The 27,871-nt window shown below is 37.0% G+C and overlaps 1 protein-coding gene across 2 annotated transcripts in view; it reads left to right on the top strand.

Moving 5' to 3' along the window:
• The window catches only part of LOC101898609 (stAR-related lipid transfer protein 13), a 277,625-nt gene that overhangs the window by 82,037 nt on the left and 167,717 nt on the right, over positions 1-27,871 (top strand). For both annotated transcript variants that reach the window (XM_059119355.1, XM_059119354.1), the window contains exon 3: positions 16,868-18,777. In XM_059119355.1, coding sequence (XP_058975338.1) covers positions 16,893-18,777 — 1,885 coding nt within the window. In that variant the 5' untranslated portion in view covers positions 16,868-16,892. The remainder of the gene's footprint in view (positions 1-16,867; positions 18,778-27,871) is intronic.

Here is a 27,871-nt window from a genome sequence, read left to right as displayed (position 1 = left end):
ATATTTTCGCGATAATATTCGGCGTTTATGCTGATGCCACGGTCGATTAATACGAGCGGAGAGCGACCATCTGCTGTTATGGCCGGCGCTTGAGTTCTGGTGGCCAACCGAAGGTGCACATTTTCAGCTGACCTCTTTGGCAAGTAAACATGATCATTTTGTTTGTTTACAAACTGCTGGACAACGACTGTTTTCTCATCGGAGAATACCAAATTCGGCAGTTCACCACTTTCGGCCAAGCTAAGCAACACTTTAGCTCCTTTGAGTCCATTTTCTTTCCGTTGCGGTGTAAGTTCTTGCACTTTTTGGAATTTCAATGGCTTTACCCCGAGCCCATTTTCAATACTTGCCGAATGGAATATTGCGATTTATTCAACTCACGAACCATTTTTCGGCCAATGCGACACGCGGGTTTCGATCAAGTCGCTTCTTTAATTTTCGAACCATTTCTGCCGATATTGCTGTTTTCTTCCGTCCACTTCCTTGACGTCGGGCTACGCTATCAGTATCACGGTAACGAGCGATGGTACGAAACACAAAAGATTTATTCACATTTAAATGCTAGAGTGCTCTAACGTTAGCCACTTGTGGTTTTCCAGCCAAATATAAAGAAATCACGCATGAATTCTATCACGAAAAACTTTTTTTCTGGAAAATTCCCTCCAAAATGCTTTTGTACGCTTGTAAACAATATAATGAGCTGTCACTGGAATGATTTTAACAGCTGTCGGACGAGTGGTCTAGAAATGATAGCAGTCTGAAGTTGGTTGCAGTTTTTTCATCTCTCCCTGAATATCTCATTATAACAAAATCGAGCTACTTACCACCCATAAGAAACCTAGGTGAATCATAGAAGAGGTTAAATCTTAAAAATGTTTTTTTTATTCCACCTTTTTTTAAATTTGTATTTCATGTTTATAATATTTAAAAACTATTGCATAATTCAATTGTATAATTTATGTGATAATCGCAAACTATTTCGCACCTTTTCCATACACAACACAATTGACAATTACGAAAATTATCTAATATTATTATTCGAATACATGTGCCATCGAAACGCAAGGTTGTTAATTGAACAAATAATTTATTGTTTATTAACCCATAAAATACCTTTGAATTGCCACAACTGCCAAATATGTAATTACAAACGTGAAAATGCCTTAAAGCATTTCCAACACAATGTTGCCGCAAAATTTATGGTTGACCGAACTTTTTTTATTTGCAAAACTGAAAAAAAAAACTATTTTTAAAATTCTTTGTTTTCTTCTGTTTTTGTTGTTTTTTTATTTTTTTATTTTTTTTTATTTTTTTTTAGAAATCACTTTAAACACAGTTGTCAATTCAATCATTAATAATTTATCACAGAAATCCACAAGTAATGCCTATTGTTGTAAACAAACCTTAATCGTTTTTTTACAATACCGGACCGGATATCCTGCGGCCATTTGCAGTAAAATTGCTAAATAGCAAAAACAAATGAAAAAAAGTGGATAGAGTGCAAAAATCAGCTTTGGAATACAGTGGAATTGTGTTAAAACGAACGATAAAAGTATTTATTGGAGGCAAGCGAGAAATATTAAAACATTAACGCGTATTCGAAAAACTATTTTTTCATTAAAACTATGTAACGAAATAATTATTTATAGCATTCAGTAAATAATATTCCTGATATCTACCTGTAAACAGCTACCTTCAGCTTCTCAAAAAATGTTTCTCAAATCCTCGTCGTTCTTAAAAAATATTTATAAAAAATATACAATTGCAGATCCTATAAGTGTCAGAATCGTGGACACGTTGTTCATTAAAATAAGATTTAAAAAATATTGGGATTGTAGTCCAATGACTTCTTTAAAAAATTGCATTCACAACTCCACTATTATAGTGCGTATCATCGAAAACATCCAACATTACTACCAGGTCTTCAATAATAGAACTTTCTTCCACGAACCAGACTTTGGGATTGCAGATCCTAGAATTCTTCAGAAAACATTCTTCAACATTTCTTGATTATTGTCTGATAATCAATCAAATTAAGTTCATAAAAAATATACAGTTATGGATCTTAGAATCCTTCAAAAATCAGACTTATATTTATTCAAAATGTTGGGGATCGTCGATTACGATATTTTTAATGAATATTTTTCAGAATTACACAATTAATACCCAAAAATATACTTAATCGCGCCCAATTATAAACCCTACCCTGAAAAATATTCAAAAAATATGAAGTGTCCGCAGGTTATAGTTTTGAAAAAACTTTGAGTATTTCACTAACCATATCTGTAGAAAAATTAAAGATTTCCTGTTCTGGTGGTCCCTCGACAATATGCTTTAAACTGCACGGCCTTTTTCGCATTAGTTCCACTACATGTAGGTCTTTAAGGACCTAAATTCTGAACAATTTGCAAATAAAGGTTTCAGAATTCCAGTTCTACCCTAAGACCCAATCCAAAGTTTATAACCACACTTTCCATAGAGTTATACTATACATGTCCACAACCACCACACCTCTCCACCCAAGATACCAACAGTGACCTTGATAACAAATGTCAGAATACCATGTATATACCAACGGCACTTTTTGTGGCATTTTGCACTTTAAATACGTTTCTAGTTCGAATTTCCAAAACCACATATTGTTCTCAACTACAGACGACAACAATGACATCCATATCAAATTTCTGGATTTCAGCTCTATGTCTTGACCCAATACAAAATTAAGTACTATTTAGTACTTTTCTTACCACTAGCATATCTCAGTTCCACAAACCAACAGAGACCTCGTTAGAGCACTCCATTCTTTAAATGTGAATAAATCTTTTGTGGCTTGGCCATCGCTCGTTACCCTAATACTGGTAGCGTAGATCGACGTCAAGGAAGTGGATGGAAGAAAACATCAGCAGAAATGGTTCAAAAAGTAAAGAAGCGACTTGATCGAACGAAACCCGCGTCGCAGTGCCCGAAAAATGGCTCGAGAACGCTGAACATATCGCAATATTCCATTCGGCAAATATTGAAAAATGAGTTCGGGACAAAGCCATTGAAATTCCAAAAAGTGCAAGAACTTACACCGCAACAGAAAGAAAATAGACTCAAAAGAGCTTAAGAGTTTCTTCGCTTGGCCGAAAGTGGTGAACTGCCGAATTTGGGTTTCTCCGATGAGAAAACATTCGTTGTCCCGCAGTTTGTAAACAAACAAAATGATCGTGTTTACTTGCCAAAGAGGTCAGCTGAAAATGTGCACCTTCGGTTGGCCACCAGAACTCAAGCACCGGCCATGGTGATGGTGTGAGCCGCCATAACAGCCGATGGTCTCTCTCCGCTCGTATTAATCGACCGTGACATCAGAATAAATGCCGAATATTATCGCCAAAATATTCTGGAGGTTGTTTTAAAGCCTTGGGCACGCAAACATTTTGACCGCAGACCTTGGACATTCCCACAGGACTCAGCACCATCGCACTCAGCACGCGCTGAGAGAACCAAAAATGGTTACAAAATTAGGTCTTCGCTTCATTTCCAGCGTAAAATGGCCACCAAAATCTCCGGATACCAATCCGTTGTACTATTGTGTCTGGAGTAGTTTGGAAAGCAAGGTTGGCACTAAAAACTACCAAAGTGTCGATCACTTCAAGCAAGCGCTTCGGCAGGTAGTGGACCAAAATACCTCTGAGCAAAATTCGGGCAGCGTGTGACGCGAGGTTTCATTGGCCGTTTGAAGGCCATAATTCGTACCAAAGGTGACCAATTCGAACACATCTAAACATATTCTAAAAGTTGATGCTATTTCCGACATATTTTGCTTTCATTCATTTATATTCCTATAGTAACAACTGTACCTTGAAATGTATTTAAATAAATTCCCTGTAAAAATTGACCCCATATTCGTCCCAAAAAACTAGCTTATAAACCCGCAAACCCTCATAACATATTCTTAAAAAAAAATTAATTAAATTTTCTCAAAAATTATTTGAAAATGGTATCAACTACACATCAGATTTTTTTTTCAAATGACTGATGTTCCTAAAAAAATCGTGATGTTATAACGCAATTTTCCTCTCAAAATAGCCTTACAATTCGAATTTCAAGCCTCTAATTTTAAGTCTTCTCAAAAAAAAAAAAAAAAATTAACAAAAATTTCTCCAAAATTCTTAACAATTTTTCTCAACTACAAATCACATCTTTTTTTAAATAACTAATGATTCCCAAAAAAAAAAATTAATTTTTTAACCAAATTGTTCTCCCAATATTGCTATAAAAATTGCACATTTTTGTTCTTTCATAGTCTATATAGTCCACGACAGAACTATGGAAAAATATTCTCAATTATGGTACTGAAAGTGGGTAAAAATACTGCAAATATAGCCTCTCCATAAAATAATTGAAGAAAAATTCTCAAGAGGTTTTTCTAAAGAATCACTGCTTGAAGACCTCAAAGAAAAATACTAGACGACCTCCAAATCGCTATTCGTTTTAAATCCATACGACTGTAATATAAAAAGTACTTGAAAGCCATGGATTTTTTTCAAATGAAAAAATAAAAAAATATTTCAATTGTTCAATAATGGCAGCTAATGATGATGGTGGTGATAAAGGTGGCATGGCTCATTTCCAATCCTAACCAAGATACGCTCGACCAACGCTGGACGCCGTTTTACCACTGATAATGTGCTGAATATTAAATACAATTGTTCTGAAAATTTCGTACATATTTTTTTCGCATAGCACAGTGGCACTACTAAATTACCAATGAAATTTATTGAATTTAATTGACATGGTGCCACTGGGCGCTACGTGCATGGAAAGCCAGTCGACGGGCCTACCAAATGGGTAGGCAGGCAGGCAGTCAGCCAGCTAGCCAACCAAACTTAGGCTCGTTCAATCAAGCCATTGTGCTGTGCTGTTGGTGACATGGCGCGTTACATGTAATCGGGGTGTTAAAAGTGTGCTTCGGTGGTGGTAGCAGTGGCTAGTGGCCACAGAGGAAATCGATTTTTTTCGTCTCCAACATTGTCATTTCACAAAATTAGTCATTCAGATTGCTAATTTTTGTAAGTGTGTAATTGCATATTTGTAATTGGAAAAAAAAACAGCAATATTTTTATGTTGTAAGCAAAAAAGCAAACAAATCACGTAATTTTCGTGATTGTGTTGAGATTTTCAACACGGCCAGCTCTGGCTTAATTAAATAAACATTAAGGCATTCAGTAGATTTTTTTCTTCTAGTTTTTTTTTTGTTTCTAATTATAACTTAGCTCTAATGGCTTTGAGGTAATTATACAATTTTAGAAATATTTTTAATTGTTGTTGCTGTTTTTTAACATTTGTTTTTAATTATTCATTTGTTGTTACTTTTTTTCATTTCAAAATGCACACCACGTTCCCTGGAGAAGGTGTTGTATGCTCGTTCGTTCGTTCGCACACACTCACGATTTGGTCTAGACCTCATAAATTACATGACAGTATAGCCAAATTAAAAAATAATAATAACAACAAAAATAATGACATATACATACATTTTTTTTAAATCTACGTGCCTGGAATTTTTGCACCCCCACACAATGCACCAGAAATGACGACTATGGTTTGGAACGCATTTCAATTAACATATCTTGAATAAGGAAATATCATCTTGGAATTAGTTATCATTTCCAATTTTTAGTTTTTTTTTATTCAAAACTGGCAGAGGTTTCGATGGAAGGAATAGGTTTCAAGAATTCATAATTATTTCAGATTAGAAGGCGATCTAATTTAATTTCAGATTTGTTGTCCATGGTGTTCTTTCTAGAATTCCCAATTATTTCAGTTAGAAACCAGTAAAAAAATATTAAAGACGGGGGGGGGGGCGACTTTATGATACTCCATACCACTTTACATATTTAGTAGAGCTTCGCATAACAAATAAAAGTTTTTATGGGGGATTGTGGGAATTAAATCATATCAAATATGATTACAGGGTGAGATAAAAAAACTTCATCAAAGTCAAGCGCCATAATTTTGACATTTTTTTAAATTTTATTGAATGAAAGTAAAATATGTCGGAAATAGCATCAAATTTTAGAATAAGTTTTGATTTGTTCGAAATGATCACCTTTGGCACGAATTATGGCCTTTAAACGGTCAATGAAATCGTCACACGCTGCCCGATTGTTGCTCTGCGGTATTTTGTCCATTACCGGCGAAGCGCTTACTCGGTGATCGACACTTTGGTATTTTTAGTGCCAACCTTTCTTTCAAAAATACTCCAGACACAATAGGGCAACGGATTGGTATCCTGAGATTTTTGTGGCCATTGTGAGCTGGAAATGAAGCGAGGAACCTCATTTTGTAACCATTCTTGCCTGGCGCGTGCTGAGTGCGATGCTGCTGAGTCCTGTTGGAATGTCCAAGGTCTGCGGCCAAAATTGTTTGTGTGCCTAAGGCTTTAATACACTCTCCAGAATATTTTCGCGATAATATTCGGCATTTATTCTGATGCCACGGTCGATTAATACGAGCGGAGAGTGTTCATCGGCTGTTATGGCGGCCCACGCCACCATCAACATAGCCGGCGGTTGAGCTCTGGTGGCCAACCGAAGGTGCACATTTTCACCTAACCTCTTTGGCAAGTAAACACGATCATTTTGTTTGTTTACAAACTGCTGGACAACGAATGTTTTATCATCGGAGAAAACCAAATACGGCAGTTTACCACTTTCGGCCAAGCAAAGCAACTTTTTAGCTCTTTTGAGTTTATTTTCTTTCAGTTGCGGTGTAAGTTCTTGCACTTTTTGGAATTACAATAAGTTTTACCCGAGCTCGTTTTTCAATATTTGCCGAATGGAATATTGCAATATGTCTAGCCCACGAACCATTTTTCGGCCACTGCGACGCAGGTTTCGATCAAGTCGCTTCTTTACTTTTCGAACCATTTCTGCTGATGTTGCCGTTTTCTTCCATACACTTCCTTAACGTCAGGCTACGCTACCAGTATCACGGTAACAAGCGATGGTACGAGACACAAACGATTTATTCACATTTAAATGCTGGAGTGCTCTAGCGATAGCCACTCTTGTTTTTTCCAGTCAAAATATAAAGAAATCACACTATCACGCTTGAATTCCATCGCGAATAGCTTTTTTTCTGGAGAATTCTCACCAAAATGCTTTTGTACGCTTGTAAACAATATAATGAGCTGTCACTGGAATAATTTTAACTGCTTCGGACGAGTGGCTTATGAATGACAGCAGTCTGAAGTTGGTTGCAGTTTTTTCATCGCACCCTGTATTATAGAAATACTCTTAAATTATTATTTTAATTAATTTTACAGCCCTTAATATTTTTCTCAACAATTTCGAATAGCAAATATTTTCAATTTTTTTATTTTTCCTAATTTTTTCACATTCATTGTATCCTTCTCTCTGTGTCAGCAAACAATGTTGCAGGTTTCGAAACTCTTTCTTTCTTTTTAATTTTTTTTATTTATTAAATTTATTTTTTTACAATCTCAATCCCCATCCAATTTGCCGTGGTTTGCTTTTTTTCTATTAACACTTATTTCTCTTCTTCTCCATTTGCTTACAAGACAAATTGCGACATAATGTTCAAATTTCCAATTTTTCCAATTTTCTTCTATTTTCCCCCATTATTTTTGCCTAGGCTTCCTGTCGTGAACAACAACTAAATTTCACAAAATATTGAAACATTGAACAAATAATAAAAATTATAGTAATTTTTAACCTTCGCACACTTGGCCGACCATAAATCTAGTGGATAGCAGGCAGAATAAGGAAAATTAAATGATATTTACATGGTCAATAAAATAAAATGTTCAACATTTATCAATAAATGAAATTGAGATTTTTTTGTTGGTGGCATCAAGGAATAATGGAAACAACAAAAAGGACACTGTGAAAAATTTAGAAAAAGATTCAAAGAATAAAGATAAGAAAGTTTCAATTGATTATTAGAACAAGGACATGTAGTAACAAATAAATAGTAATTTTTGAAAAATTTGAATCGAAATTTACTCTAAATTACGTGCGATGTACCCTCAACCAAAGAAATCCAAAATCGGTAACCAGAACTGTAAAGAGTAGTTTTTGCTGGGTGGTGCTTCTATTCGTCCATATCTCAGAATTTCAGATCTATCCTAAGACATTGAGTCTAAATTTATTAAAATGCGTACAGTTTTAGTATGCATGTTTACAACCACCTCCTTCTTTTCACCCTATATACCAACAGTGACCTCGATACCAAATTTAATAATTCCATCTCTATACCAACACCCAACGCCACATTATGTGACATTTTGTAATTTTCAAGATTTCAGCTCTATCCCTTCACCCAATACCCAATTTAGTACTTCTCGTAAAATTATAGTAAACATTTCCAAAACCACCGCCATATCTCAATTCCAGATACCAACAAAAACCTCAATATCAAATTTGAGGATTCAAGCCCTATCCATTTACTAAATACCAAATTTAGCACTATTTAGTACATTTCGCACAATTGTTGTATATATTTGCAAAACCATCTCGTGCCTTTATTACACATAACAACAACGAACTCAGTATCAAATTTCAAGACTCCAGCTCTATCCCTTAACCCATTACCCAATTTAGTACTATTAAGTACTTTTCGTACAATTATAGTACACATATCTCAATTCCAGATACCAACAGACTAGGAGTCAAATCAAATTTTAGGATTCCAGCCCTAACTCTCCACCTTATACCAAATTTATTCCATTCAGTAGCACCGCCAAATCTCAAAAACATACACCATCAGTAATATAAATGTCAAATTTTAGAATTCTATCACTACCCTTTCGCCCAAGACCAAGTTTGGTACTATTTAGTACTTTTCGTACGATTATAGTACATATTTCCGAAACCAATTCCATATTGTAAGGCTACACATGAACAGCGAATTTAATACAAAATTCCAAACTGCAAGCAATATATGTTTACCACATACCAAAGTGTACCAAATATTGTACTATTTAGTACTTTTAGTAATATTTAGTCCCTATCACAAACCTAGTACCAACAGAGACCAAAATACAAAATTTAAAATTTTTCATTTTTTTCCAAACTGTACCAAGTTTAGCACCATTTAGTACAGTTCGCACACTTAGTACACATTTCCAGAACTACCTGCGTATTTCAAACTTCGTCATATAAATTTTTATCCACATTCGTTTTCATAAAACAAAATCGTGTCATTTTAAAAGTTCAGTACCACTTCAGAACTTTTTGTAAATTTTAAGATCGATTTTCCCCTCTCCTTCCCTGCACTCGATCAGTGACTCTCCTTCCAAATTTCAGAATTCTAACTCATTCCGTTTGTCCAATACAAAGTATATAATTTTTAGTATATTTAAGTACTATTCGTACACTTTTAGTACGAGTTTCCAAGAACCCAGTCTTATCAAATGCCTACGCACCAAGACTTATCCTTGTGCGAGATGTCAAGATTTTTGCTTCGGCCGTTTCGTCTGGCAGTTGATTCTTGTTCGATCTGTCAGTCAGACGTGTGAAGGAGTCTTCTCTCTGCAGAAGTCCATGGAAACGCCTTATTTGTAGACGATCCAATTGATTTATTCCAAAAAGGTGTCTACTATTTTCGAAGGCATCAGGTCTGACTAAAGAAGACTTCAAGAGACCTTAAACGAAAGAAGGCTTCCTAAAAAGAGGTCTCCAAGACCCTAATCGAAAGAAAACCTCCCAAAAATGATGATCTCTAAAAAGAGGTCTCCAAACGGCCATTCTGTTGCAGACCTAAGCGGTCTAGTCTAGAAGACCTCAAAAGTGCTTTGGAAATAGATTCCACTGGACCAATATATCAAAAAAGATCTTGTGTTCATAGGAGATCATTACGTAATATATCCATAGAAAACCTCAATAGGTCATCTTTCTATATAAACTACCTCCAGAGGTCCTCTGTCTCAAAAGAAATCTGGAGAGAGAAAATATTAAAAGATATTTTTTTTTTTTTTTTGATAAACCATATCAAAGGCAGCCTATGGTACCTTTTCTTTCAGCAACTCATTGCCTACTATTTGCGAATGCATCAGAGGTTTGATTAAAGAAGGCCTATAAAGACCCTAATCGAATGAAGTCTTCGAAAAAGGAAAGTCCCTAGAAAGAGGTCTCAAAAGGAGGCCATTCTATTAGAGACCAATAAAGAGGTCTAGAAGACCCTAAAATGGCTGGAAATAGATTTCAGTCGACAAAAATATATCAAAAGTGATTTTGTGTCTGTAGGAGAACAAGAGGTATTCTGTCCATAGAAAGTCTCAATTAGTCATTTTTCTGTAAAAAAGTACCTCAAGAGGTATAAAACAAACATTTGGAGAGAGAGAAGGCATAAACGAGATCTGCTCTTGACAAATTATATCAAATTAAGCCAATAAAAGCTTTTTTCTATCAGAAATGAACATTTTTACTCTAGAGGATGCTCTAATTCCTTCATCCAAAAAAAATTCTTTCGACCATAAAAAAAATTAAATTTTTGGCTGTAATAATGGGTCCTCTCAAGAATTTTGGCAAATAATATCGGGTTTTATTTATCAAACAGAATTTGGTCGATTTTGTTTGCAGTTTACCACCTCTTCTTTAAATAAAACAATTAAGTTATGATTGTTATTTCCCTAAAATATGTTTGGCGCCCAACGTGGGGCCTTCCATTTTTTTTTTTTTGCTTTTCGAAATTACTGATTAATTTAATGTTATTAGCAACCACATTCGTTAAGTGTATTTTTCAATAACCTCACGCAATATTTGTTCCAAAGTGGGCCTTAATCCTTTCTACACACATTGCACATGTATCACTGAATGCAAAAAAAAAAAAAAAGAAAATCACTGGAAAATGTGGCGAAATGAAAACGATGTTATTGACCAATAATAACAAGCCTTAGATATTCATTTGGCCATGGAACTATTTTGCAGGATGGCTGGCTGGCGACTTCTATTTTGGCATTAACACTGGCGTTAGAAACGTTTAGCGTAAGTTAGTAAAAGCGTGTTGAAACAAGTAAATGCCACCACTAGCCAACCAACCGCCAAGGCAAAACAAAAAAAATTCGAACTTCTTTTTTTGCCTTCTTCATATGGCGAATTAATTTTCCTGCTGGCTAAAAACATATTAATCACTCACACAATAAATATTTGCCGCCGCAGCCGATGCTGTTGCTGCTCGTGTCCAAATCAACCAAACGAATATTGAAATTGAACAAAAATTCAGCAGCAGTAACACTTCTGCTGTGATCAAAAAGATTTTTTTGTTTGTATTTTGGAGGTATTAACTTTGTGGCACAGTTTGTGGCTAGAAGCTGTTGTTTTGTGTGTATTATTTCCCTGCCACTGAGATTTTCTTGCAGCAGCACCGAGTAGCCTCATTGGCGTCGACTCTGTATTACCGGATGCCGCCAACATAACCTCTTGCTGTCCAGTAAAAAAAAGAGGCAAGAAAAAAAAAACAGATTGGAAAATCTGACAAAAAACACAAAGCTACCTGTTGCCATAATGCACTCGAGGCATTAAATCGTTAATATTGCATCTTATGGTCTAGTTGTTGTGGCGGTTGGTGTTGCATGTGGTTACTGCTGTTGTGGAAGATCAAATTGTAAATAGGATTTTTCTTATAGAGAGGTGAACTCCAACGTCCATTGTTAGCCGTTGCCCGCCAATATATCTTTTCTTCTGGTGTTATTTTATTTTATTTTTTTTTTTTTGCTTCGGCATCCAAAGTTGTGGCCAGTTTTTGGTTGGATTAAATGTGTTGCTATTTTTTTTTTCTTTTCTATTTAATTATCTTTTGTGTGAATGTGAGATTTTTCTTTTATTGATCGGCAGATACATTGTTGCGCGGATGCCAATAAATTGTAGGGTTTGCAGTGCAGAGATTTATGGCATATGGATTTATTTTGCTTAATATATTCGATATACAGGGGGAGATAAAAAAAAACTGCAATCAACTTTAGACTGCTGTCATTCCTAAGCCACTCGTCCGACAGCTGTTAAAATTATTCCAGTGGCAGCTCATTATATTGTTTACAAGCGTACAAAAGCATTTTGGTGAGAATTTTCCAGAAAAAAAGTTATTCGTGATTGGAATTCAAGCGTGATAGTGTGATTCCTTTATATTTGGCTGGAAAACCACAAGTGGCTATCGTTAGAGCACTCCAGCATTTAAATGTGAATAAATAAATCTTTTGTGTCTCGTACCATCGCTCGTTACCATGATACTGGTAGCGTAGCCCGACGTCAAGGTAGTGGACGTGACAAAACAGCAACATCATGGTTGGAAAAACAAAGAAGCGACTTGATCGAAACCCGCATCGCAGTGGCCGAAAAATGGATCGTGAGCTTAACTTATCGCAATATTTCATTCGGCAAATATTGAAAAATTAGCTCGGGGTAAAGCCATTGAAATTCCAAAAAGTGCAAGAACTTACACCGCAACAGAGAGAAAATAGACACAAAAGAGCTAAAGAGTTGCTTCGCTTGACCGAAAGTGGTGAACTGCCAAATTCGGTTTTCTCCGATGAGAAAACATTCGTTGTCCAGCAGTTTGTAAACAAACAAAATGGTCGTGGTCAGCTGAAAATGTGCACCTTCGGTTGGCCACCAGAACTCAAGTACCGGCAATGGTGATGGTGTGGGCCCCCATAACAGCCGATGGTCGCTCTCCGCTCGTATTAATCGACGGCGGCATCAGAATAAATGCAGAATATTATTGCGAAAATATTCTGGAGGGTGTATTAAAGCCTTGAACAAAATATTCTGGAGGGTGTATTAAAGCCTTGAACTCTTGGGCACATTTTGGCCCCAGACCTTGGACATTCCAACAGGACTCAGCGCCGTCGCACAAAATGGTTACAAAATGAGGTTCCTCGCTTCATTTCCTGCGTACAATGGCCACCTAAACCTCCGGTTACCAATCCGTTGGAATATTGTTTCTGGAGTATTTTGGAAAGCAAGGTTGGCACTAAAAAATACCAAAGTGTCAATCACCTCAAGCAAGCGCTTCTCCGGGAATGGGCCAAAATACCACAGAGCAAAAATACCACGGCAGCGTGTGACGGTGTAAAAGGTGACCAATTCGAACAAATCTAAACTTATTCTAAAATTTGATGCTATTTTCGAAATGTTTTGCTTTCATTCAATAAAATTTAAAATAAAAAAAATGTAAAAATTATGGCATTTGTCTCTATTGCATTTGTTATCCCACCCTCAATTTGTATAAGGTGTTTTTCAAAAAAAAAAAAAAAAAAAAAAAAAATGGCGCCCAATGCGGGGCTTACCATACGTTTGCAAAGCATTCATGTTGAACAGTAAGTTATGGCGTCCAATGTGGGAATCAACATTGTTTACCTCTTTTAGGCGTTTTTTATTTTGGTTTTATTTGAGTTTATTAAATAAATAGTTGCATGGCGCCCAATGCAGGGCTCACTTCATATAAAGACGCAGCTAGCATAGTTTTTGTGCAATTCAGCATTTTCCATGCGAAACCGAAACCGCCACTTTGGTTAGGAAATCGAAAAAAATCGATTATCTAAAATCAGTTGGGAATATAAGGCATATATAGCCAGAAAATACTCCTCGAGACCTTTCATTTAAGACCCGCCTCAATGACGCAGGTAGCATAGTTTTTGTGCAATTCAGCATTTTCCATGCAGTTTCCCTACCGAAACCGCCACTACCGCCAACACCACTCTGGTTATTCGTACTCGTCGGGAAATTGTGTCATTTTCCTGTTAAATTAATTTAATTAATTAATTTAATTTAAATTAATTTAAAAATACGTTGATTTATCCAAAAAAAAAAAAATGGTAAAAAAAAATTGTTTCTCAATTAACCCCTTGTGCACCAACACAAATACAAGTGACTTGTGTCTTTGCATTTATATTTTAAAATTTATCTCTACGGGCATCATTTGCAATAAGTTTTTTTTTTTAAATTCTGACATTTTTTCCTGCCTTATGATATATGTAGTCTGTAGTACCTATGGCGCCCAATGCGGGGTCATTAAGTCCGTGTTTTTTTTTTTCAAAATGTATTTTATTCGGATCATAATCAGTGTGTTTTTTTTCACCAAAATTGCCCATATGTTCTTTCCCATTTTCATCTCTATTCCAATGAAATGCCATACAACTGCAGGCTACATTCCGAAGCGAAATATTCACTTAATCATTAGTTTTTGCTCTTCATCTGCCCAATCAACTACCTTGGGGTATTCTTCTGATCGGATTGGTGATGCCAAAATAGATCAGACATTGCTGGTATAAATTGAGGTTATTGCTTGGCAAATTGAGGTTATGCTCCAAATTTTAAGAAAAATTAAAATTGTTAATTTATACCTAGGTCAGATGAGATTGCTGTCAAAAGAAAATTGTCATGGCTAAAAACCGTAAAATGACAGATCAAAAAAAAATCCTTGTGTATTGCAATTATCATCCCCCCTATATTTGCCACCTTCCTTAAACCTCATTGATTTAATCAAAATACCTTTTGTGAGGTGTTTTTTGTTGTCTCCTTCACTTCACTTTTCTTCATAGAAAAGAAAGTGTTTCATATAACAATTTTTCCGCATTTAATGTAGCCTAAAGGCAATGTAAGTGTGTGTGTGTGATATGAATGTCGTAAGAAAGTCTTGGCTTGTACAAAAACCGCATAGTTGAATGCCTTCTTAGAGTCCATAATTAAAAAGCCAATCGAAACAAAAAAAAAACGCCTCCTTTTTTTACACACATCGCTTGTGTTCAATCAAAAGATTGCATATAGAGGCCGTTGGAGACATATTTGTGTGTGCGTGTGTGTGTGATAACCGTTTTGTCGTCTATTTATGTTGCTGGTTAATGGTATGTCACACTTTCAATTTAACTAAATGAATGGGCAGGCGAACTGTGAGCGTGTGACTGACTGTGAGTGACTGCTTGCTTGACAAGACTGGCTGACTGGTGCTGACATGACATCCAGATGGCGTTACAAGAAATCTACATTTGTATATGTGTGTGTACATGGCCATTTGAAGGCATGCGCAGTAAATGCCTAAAAAGCACTTCCATCACCAACACATCATCGTTGGCACTCATCACAACTTGTAGTAAGGACAACATAGTTTTATGGCATTTTATGCGGAGCTTTTTGTTTTTCTTCCTCTTCATCGTAGTTATTTGGTTTTCAATTTGTTTGTCGGAGATTTAATTTTTATAGCAAAAGCTTGAGTATCGAAAGTATTTTGTGTGAAATAGCAATTATGGCTCTGTGGGAAATTTTACGAGGGTTTGCTTTTTTTCTCTAAAAATGTATCCGCATTTTTGGTTGGCACTGTGGTGAGAAATAGTGGATTGGGATACAGAAATGGCGCCCAACGTGTAAACAACCTTGATTTTATTTATTTTTTAAATTTTAAAAAATATTCTTTGGTCTTCTATAGTAGAAGACCTTCTGGTCTTCTATAGTAGAAGATATTCTGGTCTTCTATAGTAGAAGACCTTCTGGTCTTCTATAGTAGAAGACCTCCTGGTCTTCTATAGTAGAAGACCTTCTGGTCTTCTATAGTAGAAGACCTTCTGGTCTTCTATAGTAGAAGACCTTCTGGTCTTCTATAGTAGAAGACCTTCTGGTCTTCTATAGTAGAAGACCTTCTGGTCTTCTATAGTAGAAGACCTTCTGGTCTTCTATAGTAGAAGACCTTCTGGTCTTCTATAGTAGAAGACCTTCTGGTCTTCTATAGTAGAAGACCTTCTTGTCTTCTATAGTAGAAGACCTTCTGGTCTTCTATAGTAGAAGACCTTCTGGTCTTCTATAGTAGAAGACCTTCTGGTCTTCTATAGTAGAAGACCTTCTGGTCTTCTATAGTAGAAGACCTTCTGGTCTTCTATAGTAGAAGACCTTCTGGTCTTCTATAGTAGAAGGCCTTCTGGTCTTCTATAGTAAAAGACCTTCTGGTCTTCTATAGTAGAAGACCTTCTGGTCTTCTATAGTAGAAGACCTTCTGGTCTTCTATAGTAGGAGACCTTTTTATATTCCATAGTAGAAGACCTTCTGGTCTTCTATAGTAGAAGATCTTCTGGTCTTCTATAGTAGAAGACCTTCTGGTCTTCTATAGTAGAAGACCTTCTGATATTCCATAGTAGAAGACCTTCTGGTCTTCTATAGTAGAAGACCTTCTGGTCTTCTATAGTAGAAGACCTTCTGGTCTTCTATAGTAGAAGACCTTCTGGTCTTCTATAGTAGAAGACCTTCTGGTCTTCTATAGTAGAAGACCTTCTGATATTCTATAGTAGAAGACCTTCTGATATTCTATAGTAGAAGACCTTCTGATCTTGTATACTATAAAACCTTTTGGACTTCTATGCTGGAAGACCTTTTGGTCTTCTATAGTAGAGGCCCTTCTGGTCTGCTATACTAGAAGACCTTCTGGTCTTCTATACTAACAGACCTTCTGGTCTTCTATACTGGAAGACCTTGTGATCTTCCATATTGGAAGACCCGTTGGTCTTCTTCACTTCACCATCTCGTCTCTCGTATTGTTCCATTTGAAGATCTTTAATACCAATTCCATTTTTTTTTGTTTCTGGTAATCAAAGATGATCCCATTTTTTTGCGATTAATCTGTCTGTTCCAAAAAACCACCAGCAATGTGAAAGTGAGAATGCAACATTTCCTCCATTCATATTTTTGACATTTCTTCATTAATCTTATCCCGGTTTTGCTGATGTTATTTATTTTATTCTTCTTTGCTTCGATTCTAATCTTTTGACATTGTTTCATTTTGCCTTGGCAAACATTAATTATTTTTATTTTTTACTGGTATCTTATCTGGATTTTCTATTTTTTGATTTGTTTTTTTTTTTCTGCATTTTTTTCAGAATCATACTCCATGGCTATACGACAATGTCCAATGCTCGTGAATTGGCACTGTTAGAGAAATGGACGTCGTCAACGGATGGTGCTACAATATTACCGGCCCTCTCCTCACCCACCTCACCTAAAGCCACGAAATTTTGCTGTTGCCCCAATCGTCGCCGCTACAATTTGAAACAGCCCAAGCTGACAACAACACTGCATGTGCGCAATATTTTTGTTGACAACGATTTCAATTTCATTGATGCCGCCAACGAAAACGAAGACGGCAAAAACAACGAAGACGACGACGAAGATAACAACGAATTAGACGATCCCGGTTACGAAGAACTTATATCTTTTGATAGTAAAAATTATAAACGAGCTGAAAGTTGGCCAAGTGCCAAGAAATCCAAACGCTATGACAACAACAAGAAAGCCATTTTAACTGTTATTGATGTGCCCAAGGAGAATCGTAGAAATCAAGTGACAGCCTCAAAATCCACCACCAATGATTATGATGATATTGTAGAGATAGCCCCAAGCAATACTCCTGCCAAGAACAGTAGCTGCGGCGAAAGCTTTGAAAAAGTTAACATAGAGAAGGAAAAAGTATGGCGGCATGACAAAAGCTGTCATAACAATCGAAATAATTGTCTAACGACCAAGAACGAAGAACAGCAGCAACAACAACAACAAGACGAACGAAAATCCAACGACGTTTATAAAAGCAGATGTTCAAACCCAACAGAAGAGGAAGCGAGCTTTATAGTCCACAACCAGAACCAGCTGAACATTAACCGTAAAGAACATCAGCAGCCTCAAGGGAATCAGGCAAATCAACGACCAACAGAGAAACTGCAGCAATTGTTGTGTGTCGACCAGCCTTTAAGTGGCGATGAAGAGGACAGCAGTAATGCTGCCAACACCATTAAGTGTAAGGAGACACGGCATGCTGAGAATCTGCCAAGCGATACGCTTACAAACCTAAATACAGCAAATGAACAAAAAACAAAATCCACAACAACAACAACAATTGCCGTAACAGCAACAAAAACATCACCAACAATCCAAAGACTTAGTGAATTAAGTGAATTTAAACCTAGTTTAAGTAAGAAAGAGAACCTTAGCAATACAACAACAATCACAACGCAACACCAACCCCAACCCCAATCCCAACAACAACAACAACATCATTGCAACAATTGTCAATTTTGTTTTAATGAAAGCTGTCGCAACTTCTCACAACTACAACAGAGTCTAGAAGACACAAACATTCGAGCTAATCAAAAAATGACAATAACACAGGCCGCAGCAACAACAACAACAACACCACCTCCGACAACAACAACTACAAATGTTTGCAATGATTTTCAACGCAATATGGTTGTCCCGCCGGAAAACTGTGGTCCATTGCCAGCAAAAGCAACAACACCAACCTCCAGAACCCTAATGCCACCAACTTCGTTAAGGCTGGCAACTACCACGGCCTCAGCAACAACTTCCACCACTTGCCTACCCACCTCACCCCTAACACGTTCCAACAACAACACTCCTTCATCACCTCTAACAACAACTGTGATTAAAACAACAATGGTCAAGCGTAGTCCAGCTAATGAGACGACAGCTACAATGGCGGCAACAATGCCCTCGCCCACCTCCCCCTCCAGCAATGCCTTGATTACACTGGAAAAATCATTGGCCTTTACAACATCAGCGCCAACGAGAAACTCCTCGAAACACCAACATGATTCGGAGGCGGCATCGGCTGTGGTGGCCTCTAAAGAGAATAAACCTGCCAACAACAACAACAAGTGTTTTACTCCGACAATAACTCCCTCTGTGAACAACAATACCACCTCCCCCGCCACCCATAATAATAGTAGTACACCTTTAAGTGTTAAGGAACGCATTGCTGCCTTAGTAGCTGGAAATGGTAAGTTGGCCATACTTAGTTCTTCTAAGTCTTAGGAGATGATTAATGGTTATTTCACTAGTTGTAAGAATTTGCTGTTTTGTTGTTGTTGTAGCATTTTTCTTCTCTTCCGTATGCTGAAGCCTTGATTTGGTGTTCAAAGGTTAAATTTGAAAGTCAGACGTTAAAAACGAATCAAAAATACATCGAGTCTAAATTTTGGGGGGAGAGGGGTGGATGACATCTTCCTGGTTTTTTTTTTCCATGGAACCGGCCATAACCAACCCTCCACCGTTTGGAAGGAACTTGAAAATTTAAAAAAAAAAATCCGAAAACTACCACTTAATTGAAAACCGTTACATGGGGACTATACGAAGACGAAGACGGGGGCTATACGAAGACGTGGATCTGTATACGAAATTTTTGCAATAGGTTGTAGTACCCATCAATATCTTCCAATACGAAACTTGAAACGATTCTCGTGAACAATGTTGCTGAAATCATCAAAATACCGACTATCGGGAGGTACGGTTATATGAGGGCTAAAGGAAAACGTCGACCGACATGGCTCATTTGCGAACTTAACCTGCCTACTGGCAAAATAAACATGTGTGCAAAATTTTCGCCTTCTATCTCAATTCGTTCGAAAGATAGCTTGATTACAATAGACAGACAGACTGACAGACGGACAGGCGGAACTAGATCGTCTTAGAATTTTACGCTGATCCAGATATTTATACTTTGTAGTTGTTTGGTTATGGTTACGACAGTAAACCAAAATTCAATTGGTATCTACGGTTAGGGTTATGGCTATGGCGTTATAGTGTGTCACAAATCAATTAAATTATATCCCATAAAATTGAATTGCTGAGTTATGGAGTTATGGTTATCGGACTTCAAAGTGTACCATAATGCAGAGATACGTAGCCGAAAACAAAATTCGGCATTTAGAGTCTTAGACTTTGGCCTTAAATAAACAATTAAAGATCCTTGTTTAATTTTTTAAAGGATTCAGATTACAGATTTGGAGGTAGGGAAAGTGGAAAACAAAAATCGATTTTTTCCCGTTTTTCCAACAATCAAAACTTGATTTTGAGATTTTGACTTTTCAAACTAAATCAACTAAAAGCGTTCTGCCGCACAGATGACATGAAAGATTTTTATCTTTCTATACCCTCCACCATAGTATGGAGGGTATATTAAGTTTGTCACCTCGAAATACACGTTTTACACCCCATAAAATTTATATATTCTTGATCAGCATTAAACTCTTTGTCGATTTAGCAATGTCCGTCCGTTTGTGGAAATCACTCTAGCTTCCGAACAAAATGAATTAGGTTGATAAAACATTATTCTAATGTATATTATGTCTGCAGGAATTTTGGTATTAAAAATGGGACATGTAGGTCCACGTTTTGGTATAGCCCCCAAATAACGGTATCTTCCGATATTCGGTATATTGGTGATTTTAGCTAGCTAGAGTCTGTCTGTCTGTCCGTCTGTCTGTCTGTCCATCTGTCTGTTATAATCACGCTATCTTTCGAACGAATTAAGATAGAGGGCTAAAATTTTGCACACGTGCTTATTTTTCCAGTAGGCAGGTTAATTTTGTAAATGGGCCATGTAGGTCAACGTTTTCATATAGCCCCCATATAACGGTACCTCCCGATATTCGGTATTTTGATCATTTTAGCGGCATTATTCACCGAAATTATTTCAAATTTAGTATTTGAAGTTCGAAATGGATACTACAGCCTAAGACAGCCCTCATATAACGGAACATCCTGATATTCGGTATTTTGATGATTTTAGGGACATTATTCACCGGAATTGTTTCAAATTTGGTATTTAAGATTCGTAATGAATACTACAGCCTAACACAAAAAATTGTCTGTGCAGGTCCACGTCTTAGTATAGCCCCCATATAACGGTACCTCCCAAAATTCGGTATTTTGATGATTTTAGCGTCATTATTCACCGGAACTGTTTCAAATTACGTAGTTAGAGTTCGTAATGGGAACTACAGCCTGTGATAGACAATTTTCTATGCAACACCCACCGAAATTGTTTGAGACGCGTATTTGAAGTTCGTATAGAATGCTACAGCCTATGACAGAAAATTGTCTGTGCAGGTCCACGTCTTCGTATAGCTCCCATATAACGGTACCTCCCGATATTCGGTATTTTGAAGATTTTAAGGACATTATTCACAGGATTTTTTGTCAAATTTGGTATTTGAGATTCGTAATGAATACTACAGCCTATGACAGAAAATTGTCTGTGCAGGTCCACGTCTTCGTATAGCCCCCATATAACGGTACCTCCCAAAATTCGGTATTTTGATGATTTTAGCGTCATTATTCACCGGAACTGTTTCAAATTACGTATTTAGATTTCGTAATGGGAACTGCAATCTGTGATAGAAAATTCTATATGCAATTGTTTAAGACGCGTATTTGAAGTTCGTAATGGATGCTACAGCTTATGACAGAAAATTGTCTATGCTGGTCCAGGTCTTCACACAGCTCCGACATAACGGTACCTCCCTATATACGATATTTTGATGATTTTAGCTACATTATTCACCGTTTATTTCAAGTTTCGAATTTGAATATGGTAATGACTTCTGACAAACAATGCCTATGTAGGTCCACGTCGTAATGGAAATGAAGCGAGGAACCTCATTTTGTAACCATTCTTGGATAGAGCGGGCTGAGTGCGATTGTGCTGAGTCCTGTGCAAGGTCTGCGGCCAACATGATTGCGTGCCCGAGGCTTTAATACACCCTCCAGAATATTTTCGCGATAATATTCGGCATTTATTCTGATGCCACGGCGCATTAATGCTAGCAGAGAATGACCATCGGCAGTTATGGGGGCCCACACCATCACTTTGGCCAACGCTTAAGTTCTGGTGGCCAGCCGAGGGTGCACATTTTCAGCTGACCTCTTTGGCAAGTTTACGAACTGCTGGACAACGAATGTTTTCTCATCGGAGAAAACCAAATTCGGCAGTTCACCACATTCGGCCAAACGAAGCAACTCGTTACCTCATTCTGTTGCGGTGTAAGTTCTTACACTTTTTGGAATATCAATGGATTTACCCCAAACTTATTTTTCAATATTTGCCGAATGGAATATTGCGATATGTTCAGCTCACGAGCCATTTTTCGGCCACTGTGACGCAATGCGGGTTTCGATCAAGACGCCTATCCTTTTCTTCTGTGCAGTTTCTTGCTGTCGGGCTATGCCACCAGTGTCACGGAAACGAGCGATGATACGAGGCACAAAAGATCTATTTACGTTTTAAGGCTGGAGTGCTCTAACGATAGCCATTTGTGGAAAGCCAAATATAAAGAAATCACACTATCACGCTTGAATTCCATCATGAATAATCCTTTTTTCGGAAAATTCTCACAAAAATGCTTTTGTATTCTTGTAAACAATATAATGATCTGTCACTGGAATAATTTTAACAACTGCCGGACGAGTGGCTTAGAAATGACAGCAGTCTTAAATTGGTTTAAGTTTTGTCATCTCACCCTGGAATGAGCTGTCACTGGAATAATTTTAACAGTTGTCGGACGAGGGGCTTTGAAATGACAGCAGTCTGAAGTTGGTTGCAGTTTTTTTTATCTTAGCCTGTATTTCGCAATATCTAGGATAGGCTTTGACATTTGATAGAGACCATTGGTTTACAGCTAGAATCATTGGTATAGAAAATGTGTCATATCGGTGCACATTTTAGATTAGTCGCCTTGTAAGCATAACCCATATTTCAAATATGGGGACCCTATAGTTTGTCATAAATTTCATAATATTTTGTACTGAGCTTTAAAATGTGATTGAGATCTTTGGATTACACCTAGAACCATTGGTACAGAAAATGGGTCATATCCACTTGTGGAATAGTCGCCTTATAAGGATAACTTCGATTTCCAGTATCCTGATATAACTTCTCCCAATTCAACTGTGAAACCTGAAACCTGATATCCAGACCATATGTACAATTCAATTTGTATAAATACCTTGATCATTTTTGGTGCTGAAAATATTTAAAAGTAAATATATTCTTAGAAAACCTGATCCTCCCTCACATATCAAAATAAATTCACATTTTTACTCTCGTTATGCAACTTAAGAATGCCGCATGTCATATGCCCATTGCATTCCTTCAAATGTCAAATAATTTTCAATTACACAATTTGCAATTCATTTGCTGAACTCTCTCTCTCTAACTGAACGCCAATTAATAGACCCTTCTTAGGATTTCAATTTGATGTGGCCCAAGTGCGATCAGAGTCATAACAACGCCCCTTATGATCAACAACGATGCGATCCAACCAAAGCAAACCCAACAACAGCCATCACAATTCATTTAAAGGCAATTGTCTGGCCCATCCAAGGACCCATTCCATAAATTCTAATCAGTTTTAATGACATGCAATTTGTACTTGTGTTGTGATTAAACGCAATCACAATACTTGCAGACTCTTTGGTTCTTCGTAGTCGTCTTCAGAGTTTTCTCTTTCCGTCCACACCAAGTGGTGCATGTTCGCTTGTCCTCTGCTGTCCGATTCGGTGCTGTCTGTTTGTCTGTTAGATTGGTTGTATCCTCCAACAAGAACTTTGGTCATTTTCAAGATGTAAATTACTTCTTTGAAGTCAGAACTCCCTTTTTGATCACATGACAATGAAGTGGTTAACAGAAGGCAAGTGGTTTACGTTTTTCCTTCTCCTTTGGCGCACGAACCATAGGGACTGTCTGAAACTTTAATAGAAAATCTTGTTTGTTGGACTAGAATTTTACTTTTGGTTTTGTATGGCAATGCAGTGCTCGCAGGGAATGGCAATCAACTACTTATGAAGGTATTAGCAACCAACCAGCAACACTTTTGCTTGCTCTCCATTTTTTTTTTGTTGTGCCTTTAATTTAACCCTAGAACTTGCCGACGACCATATGCAAATGTAAGCTTCTTCAACAAATGATCATGGCAATGAGAAGTTGTACTTTTTTCGTCGTTTGCAGCTTTAAATTGTTTGAAGTATTTGCTTTACATTTGTTTGGGCTCGGCATAGGCCACTTGTATTCTACAAAGGATTTTAAAATATTCTCAGATGTTATAAGCCTTATTTACTGCCGGTCATGGTGGTTTAAAGACAGCCTAGCTTAAACCTTGATAATAGAATTTTATAAATTTTATTGTCAAAAAAAAAAAAAAAAAAAAAAAAAAAAAAACACTGATTCCACTCTTTTCAGAAAAAAAGCATTTAAATGTTTCTTAAATGTTCTCAAAATTTGAGTTCAAAATTTTAAAATACCGAATGATTTTAATAATTATAGAGTTCAAGTTTCTCTCCCGCGTCTCGCTCTTTAGTCGAATTTGAGCGGAAGTACTCATACGTGTTAAAAAAATAGGGTTTGCTCTTTTTTTCAATGTCACTCAAATAAGAGCGATATCGTTATTTCGAATAATTATAGAGCTCGAGCTTCTCTCCCGCGTCTCACTCTTTAGTCGAATTTGAGCGGAAGTACTCATACGTGTTAAAAAAATAAGGTTTGCTCTTTTTTTCAATGTCACTCAAATAAGAGCGATATCGTTATTTCGATATTTGCCAAATACTCTTTTAGATTTTTTTTGCTTGTTTTTTTCTTTTTTTTTTTACCTCCCGATAACTTTGGTTTATTGGAAAATTAGAGTGCCACAATTACTTTTTATACATTGCAGCCTAAAAGTATGCATTACACACACACCAGTTTTACTCACTTCGGAAACTGTAAAGACGACCACCAGTGGCGCCCAAGATGTTTCACTAGTATGGTTGCTACATTTTACAATACTTTTTATATTTTTTTGAGGAGTCCTGACCCCAATTCTCGTTCCATGAAAATGTGAAATTGGAATATTTACAAGAAACCAGGCCTAGGAAGTGGGAAAATAAAAAGTGGTTGAGAAATGCCTACGTGGCAAAACATCGTCTGAATTAACCAAAGGGAGTAAAAATTTGGTTTGTTTAGATGGACATCGACGAGCGCTCACAGCAATTAAGTCTCCCTCATTTTGGCGTCATATTTCAAATGGCAATTACACATTGAAATTTACGATTTTAATAGCATACTTATTAGCGCTCTCAAATATTTTTAAATTAAAATCAAACTCCATACCAGTGACACTTTTTTACATTTAAATTAGGAATTTTTAGAGTACGCTCCCAACAAATCTTACGCTTCAAATGCTTTTAAACTCCCCAAACAAAATTACTCATTTAATTGTTAATTTAGTTATGCATTCAACACTAGGTACCAACAGAGACCTCAAGTTTCGGGATTCCAGCTCAACACATTCCCTCAATACCAAATTTAGCAAAATTTCGTATAATTTTATTACTAATTTAAAAGTCGATTGCATATCTCAATCCTAGACACCAACAGTTATCGCAATATAAAATTTCACGGCTTCAACTCTATCCCTTCACCCAATACCAAAATTAGTTCATTTTAGTACTTTTCAAACAACTATTGTACACATTTCTAAAACCCCCCTCCAATACCAGATACAATCAGTAATCCAAATATCAAATTTAAGAATTGTATTTCTATCCCTTCAACCAAGACCAAATTTAGTACCGTTTAGTAATTTTCGCAAAATTACAATAGCCACTTTCAAAACCACCCCCATATCTCAATTCCAGATATCAACAGATACCTTAATATCAAATTTGAGGATTCCAGCCCTATCCGTTCATCAAATTCAGTACCATGTAGCAGTTTCCAAAACAGCAGCAAATGTCAAATTCGTATACCATCCGTAATCAAAATATCAAATTTCAGAATTTCGCTCCACCCCCTCACCCAATACTAACAAGTAAAACAGCTGTAAGTTCGGCCGGGCCGAACTTTTAATACCCTCCACCATTTGGTACAAATTTGGCAATTCCCAAAAAATAAAACCCGTTAAAAATTCTGTTAAAATCTTAAAAATACCGAATGCTTATACGACGACGTGGGCCTGCATAGGCAACTTTTGTCATAAATTATTACAATATTTAAATGCGAAACTTGAAGAAAAATCTGTTTATAATGTAGCTAAAACCGTCAAAATACCGAATATGGGGGGTACCGTTATATGGGGGCTATACGAAGACGTGGACCTACATGGCTCATTTTTTGATTTAGGATGTAGTATCCATTACGAACTTCAAATACCAAATTTGAAACGATTCCGTTAAACAATGTCGCTAAAATCATCAAAATACCGAATATCGGGGGGTACCGTTATATGGGGGCTATACGAAGACGTGGACCTACATGGCTCATTCTTTGACTTTGGATGAAGTATCCATTACGAACTTCAAATACCAAATTTGAAACGATTCCGGTAAACAATGTCGCTAAAATCATCAAATACCGAATATCGGGGGGTACCGTTATATGGGGGCTATATGAAGACGTGGACCTACATGGCTCATTTTTTGATTTAGGATGTAGTATCCATTACGAACTTCAAATACCAAATTTGAAACGATTCCGTTAAACAATGTCGCTAAAATCATCAAAAAACCGAATATCGGGTGGTACCGTTATATGGGGGCTACAGGAAGACGTGGACCTGCACAGATAATTTTCTGTCTTAGGCTGTAGCATCCATTACAAACTTCAAATGCCAAATTTGAAATAATTCCGGTGAATAATGTCGCTAAAATCATCAAAATACCGAATATCGGGAGGTACCGTTATATGGGGGCTATATGATAACTTGGACCTACATGGCCCATTTACGAACTTAACCTGCCTACTGGGAAAAAATACATGTGTGCAAAATTTTAGCCTTCTATCTCAATTCGTTCGAATGATAGCGTGATTACAACAGACAGACAGACGGACAGACAGACAGACAGACAGACAGACAGACACACAGACAGACAGACGGACATGGCTAAATCGTCTTAGAATTTTACGCTGATCAAGAATATATATACTTTGTTGGGTCTGACATGAATTTTTCGAGGAGTTACAAACGGAATGACAAAATTAATATACCCTCCATAGTATGGTGGAGGGTATAAAAATAATACCATTCAGTACCATTTCGTATACATTTCGAAAACCACTTTCCAAAATACTCCAGACACAATAGTCCAACGAATTGGTATCCGGAGATTTTGGTGGCCAAGTTGCGCTGGAAATGAAGCGAGAAACTTCATTTTGTAACCATTCTTGGGTGGCACGTGCTGAGTGCGATGGTGCTGAGTCCTGTTCAATTGTCCAAGGCCTGCGGCCAAAATGTTTGCATCCCCAAGGCTTTAATGCACGCTCCAGAATATTTTCGCGATAACATTTGGCATTTATTCTGATGCCACGGTTGATTAATACGAGCAGAGAGCGACCATCGGCTGTTATGGTGGCCCAAAACCACACCATCACCATGGCCGGTGCTTGAGTTCTGGTGGCCAACCGAAGGACCTGACCTCTTTGACAAGTAAACACGATAATTTTGTTTGTTTACAAACTGCTGGACAACGAATGTTTTCTCATCGGAGAAAACCAAATTCGGCCAAGCGAATCAACTCTTTAGCTCTTTTGAGTCTATTTTCTTTCTGTTGAGGTGTAAGTTCTTGCAATTTTTTGGAATATCAATGAATTTACCCCGAGCTCGTTTTTCAATATTTGCCGAATGGAATGTTGAGATATGTTCAGCTCACGAGACATTTTCGGCCACTGCGACGCGGGTTTCAATCAAGTCGCTTCTTTACATTTCTAACCATTTCTGCTGATGTTGCTTTTTTCTTCCGTCCACTTCCTTGACGTCTGGCTAAGCTACTAGTATTACCGTAACGAGAGATGGTACGAGACACAAAAGATTTATTCACATTTAAATGCTGGAGTGCTCTAACGATAGCCACTTGTTGTTTTCCAGCCAAATATAAAGAAACCGCAATATCACGCGTGAATTCCATCGCGAATAACATTTTTTCTGGAAAATTCTCACCAAAATGCTTTTGTACGCTTGTAAACAATATAATGAGCTGTTACTGTAATCATTTTAACAGCTGTCGTATCGAGCGGCTTAGAAACTACAGCAGTCTGAAGTTGGTTGGAGTTTTTTCATCTCACC

The sequence above is a fragment of the Musca domestica genome, unplaced genomic scaffold (assembly GCF_030504385.1).
Source record: "Musca domestica strain aabys unplaced genomic scaffold, Musca_domestica.polishedcontigs.V.1.1 143, whole genome shotgun sequence".
Classification (NCBI taxonomy): domain Eukaryota; kingdom Metazoa; phylum Arthropoda; class Insecta; order Diptera; family Muscidae; genus Musca; species Musca domestica.
The sequence above is the reverse complement of the archived record's forward strand: the minus strand, read 5'-3'. Positions and strand labels throughout refer to the sequence as shown.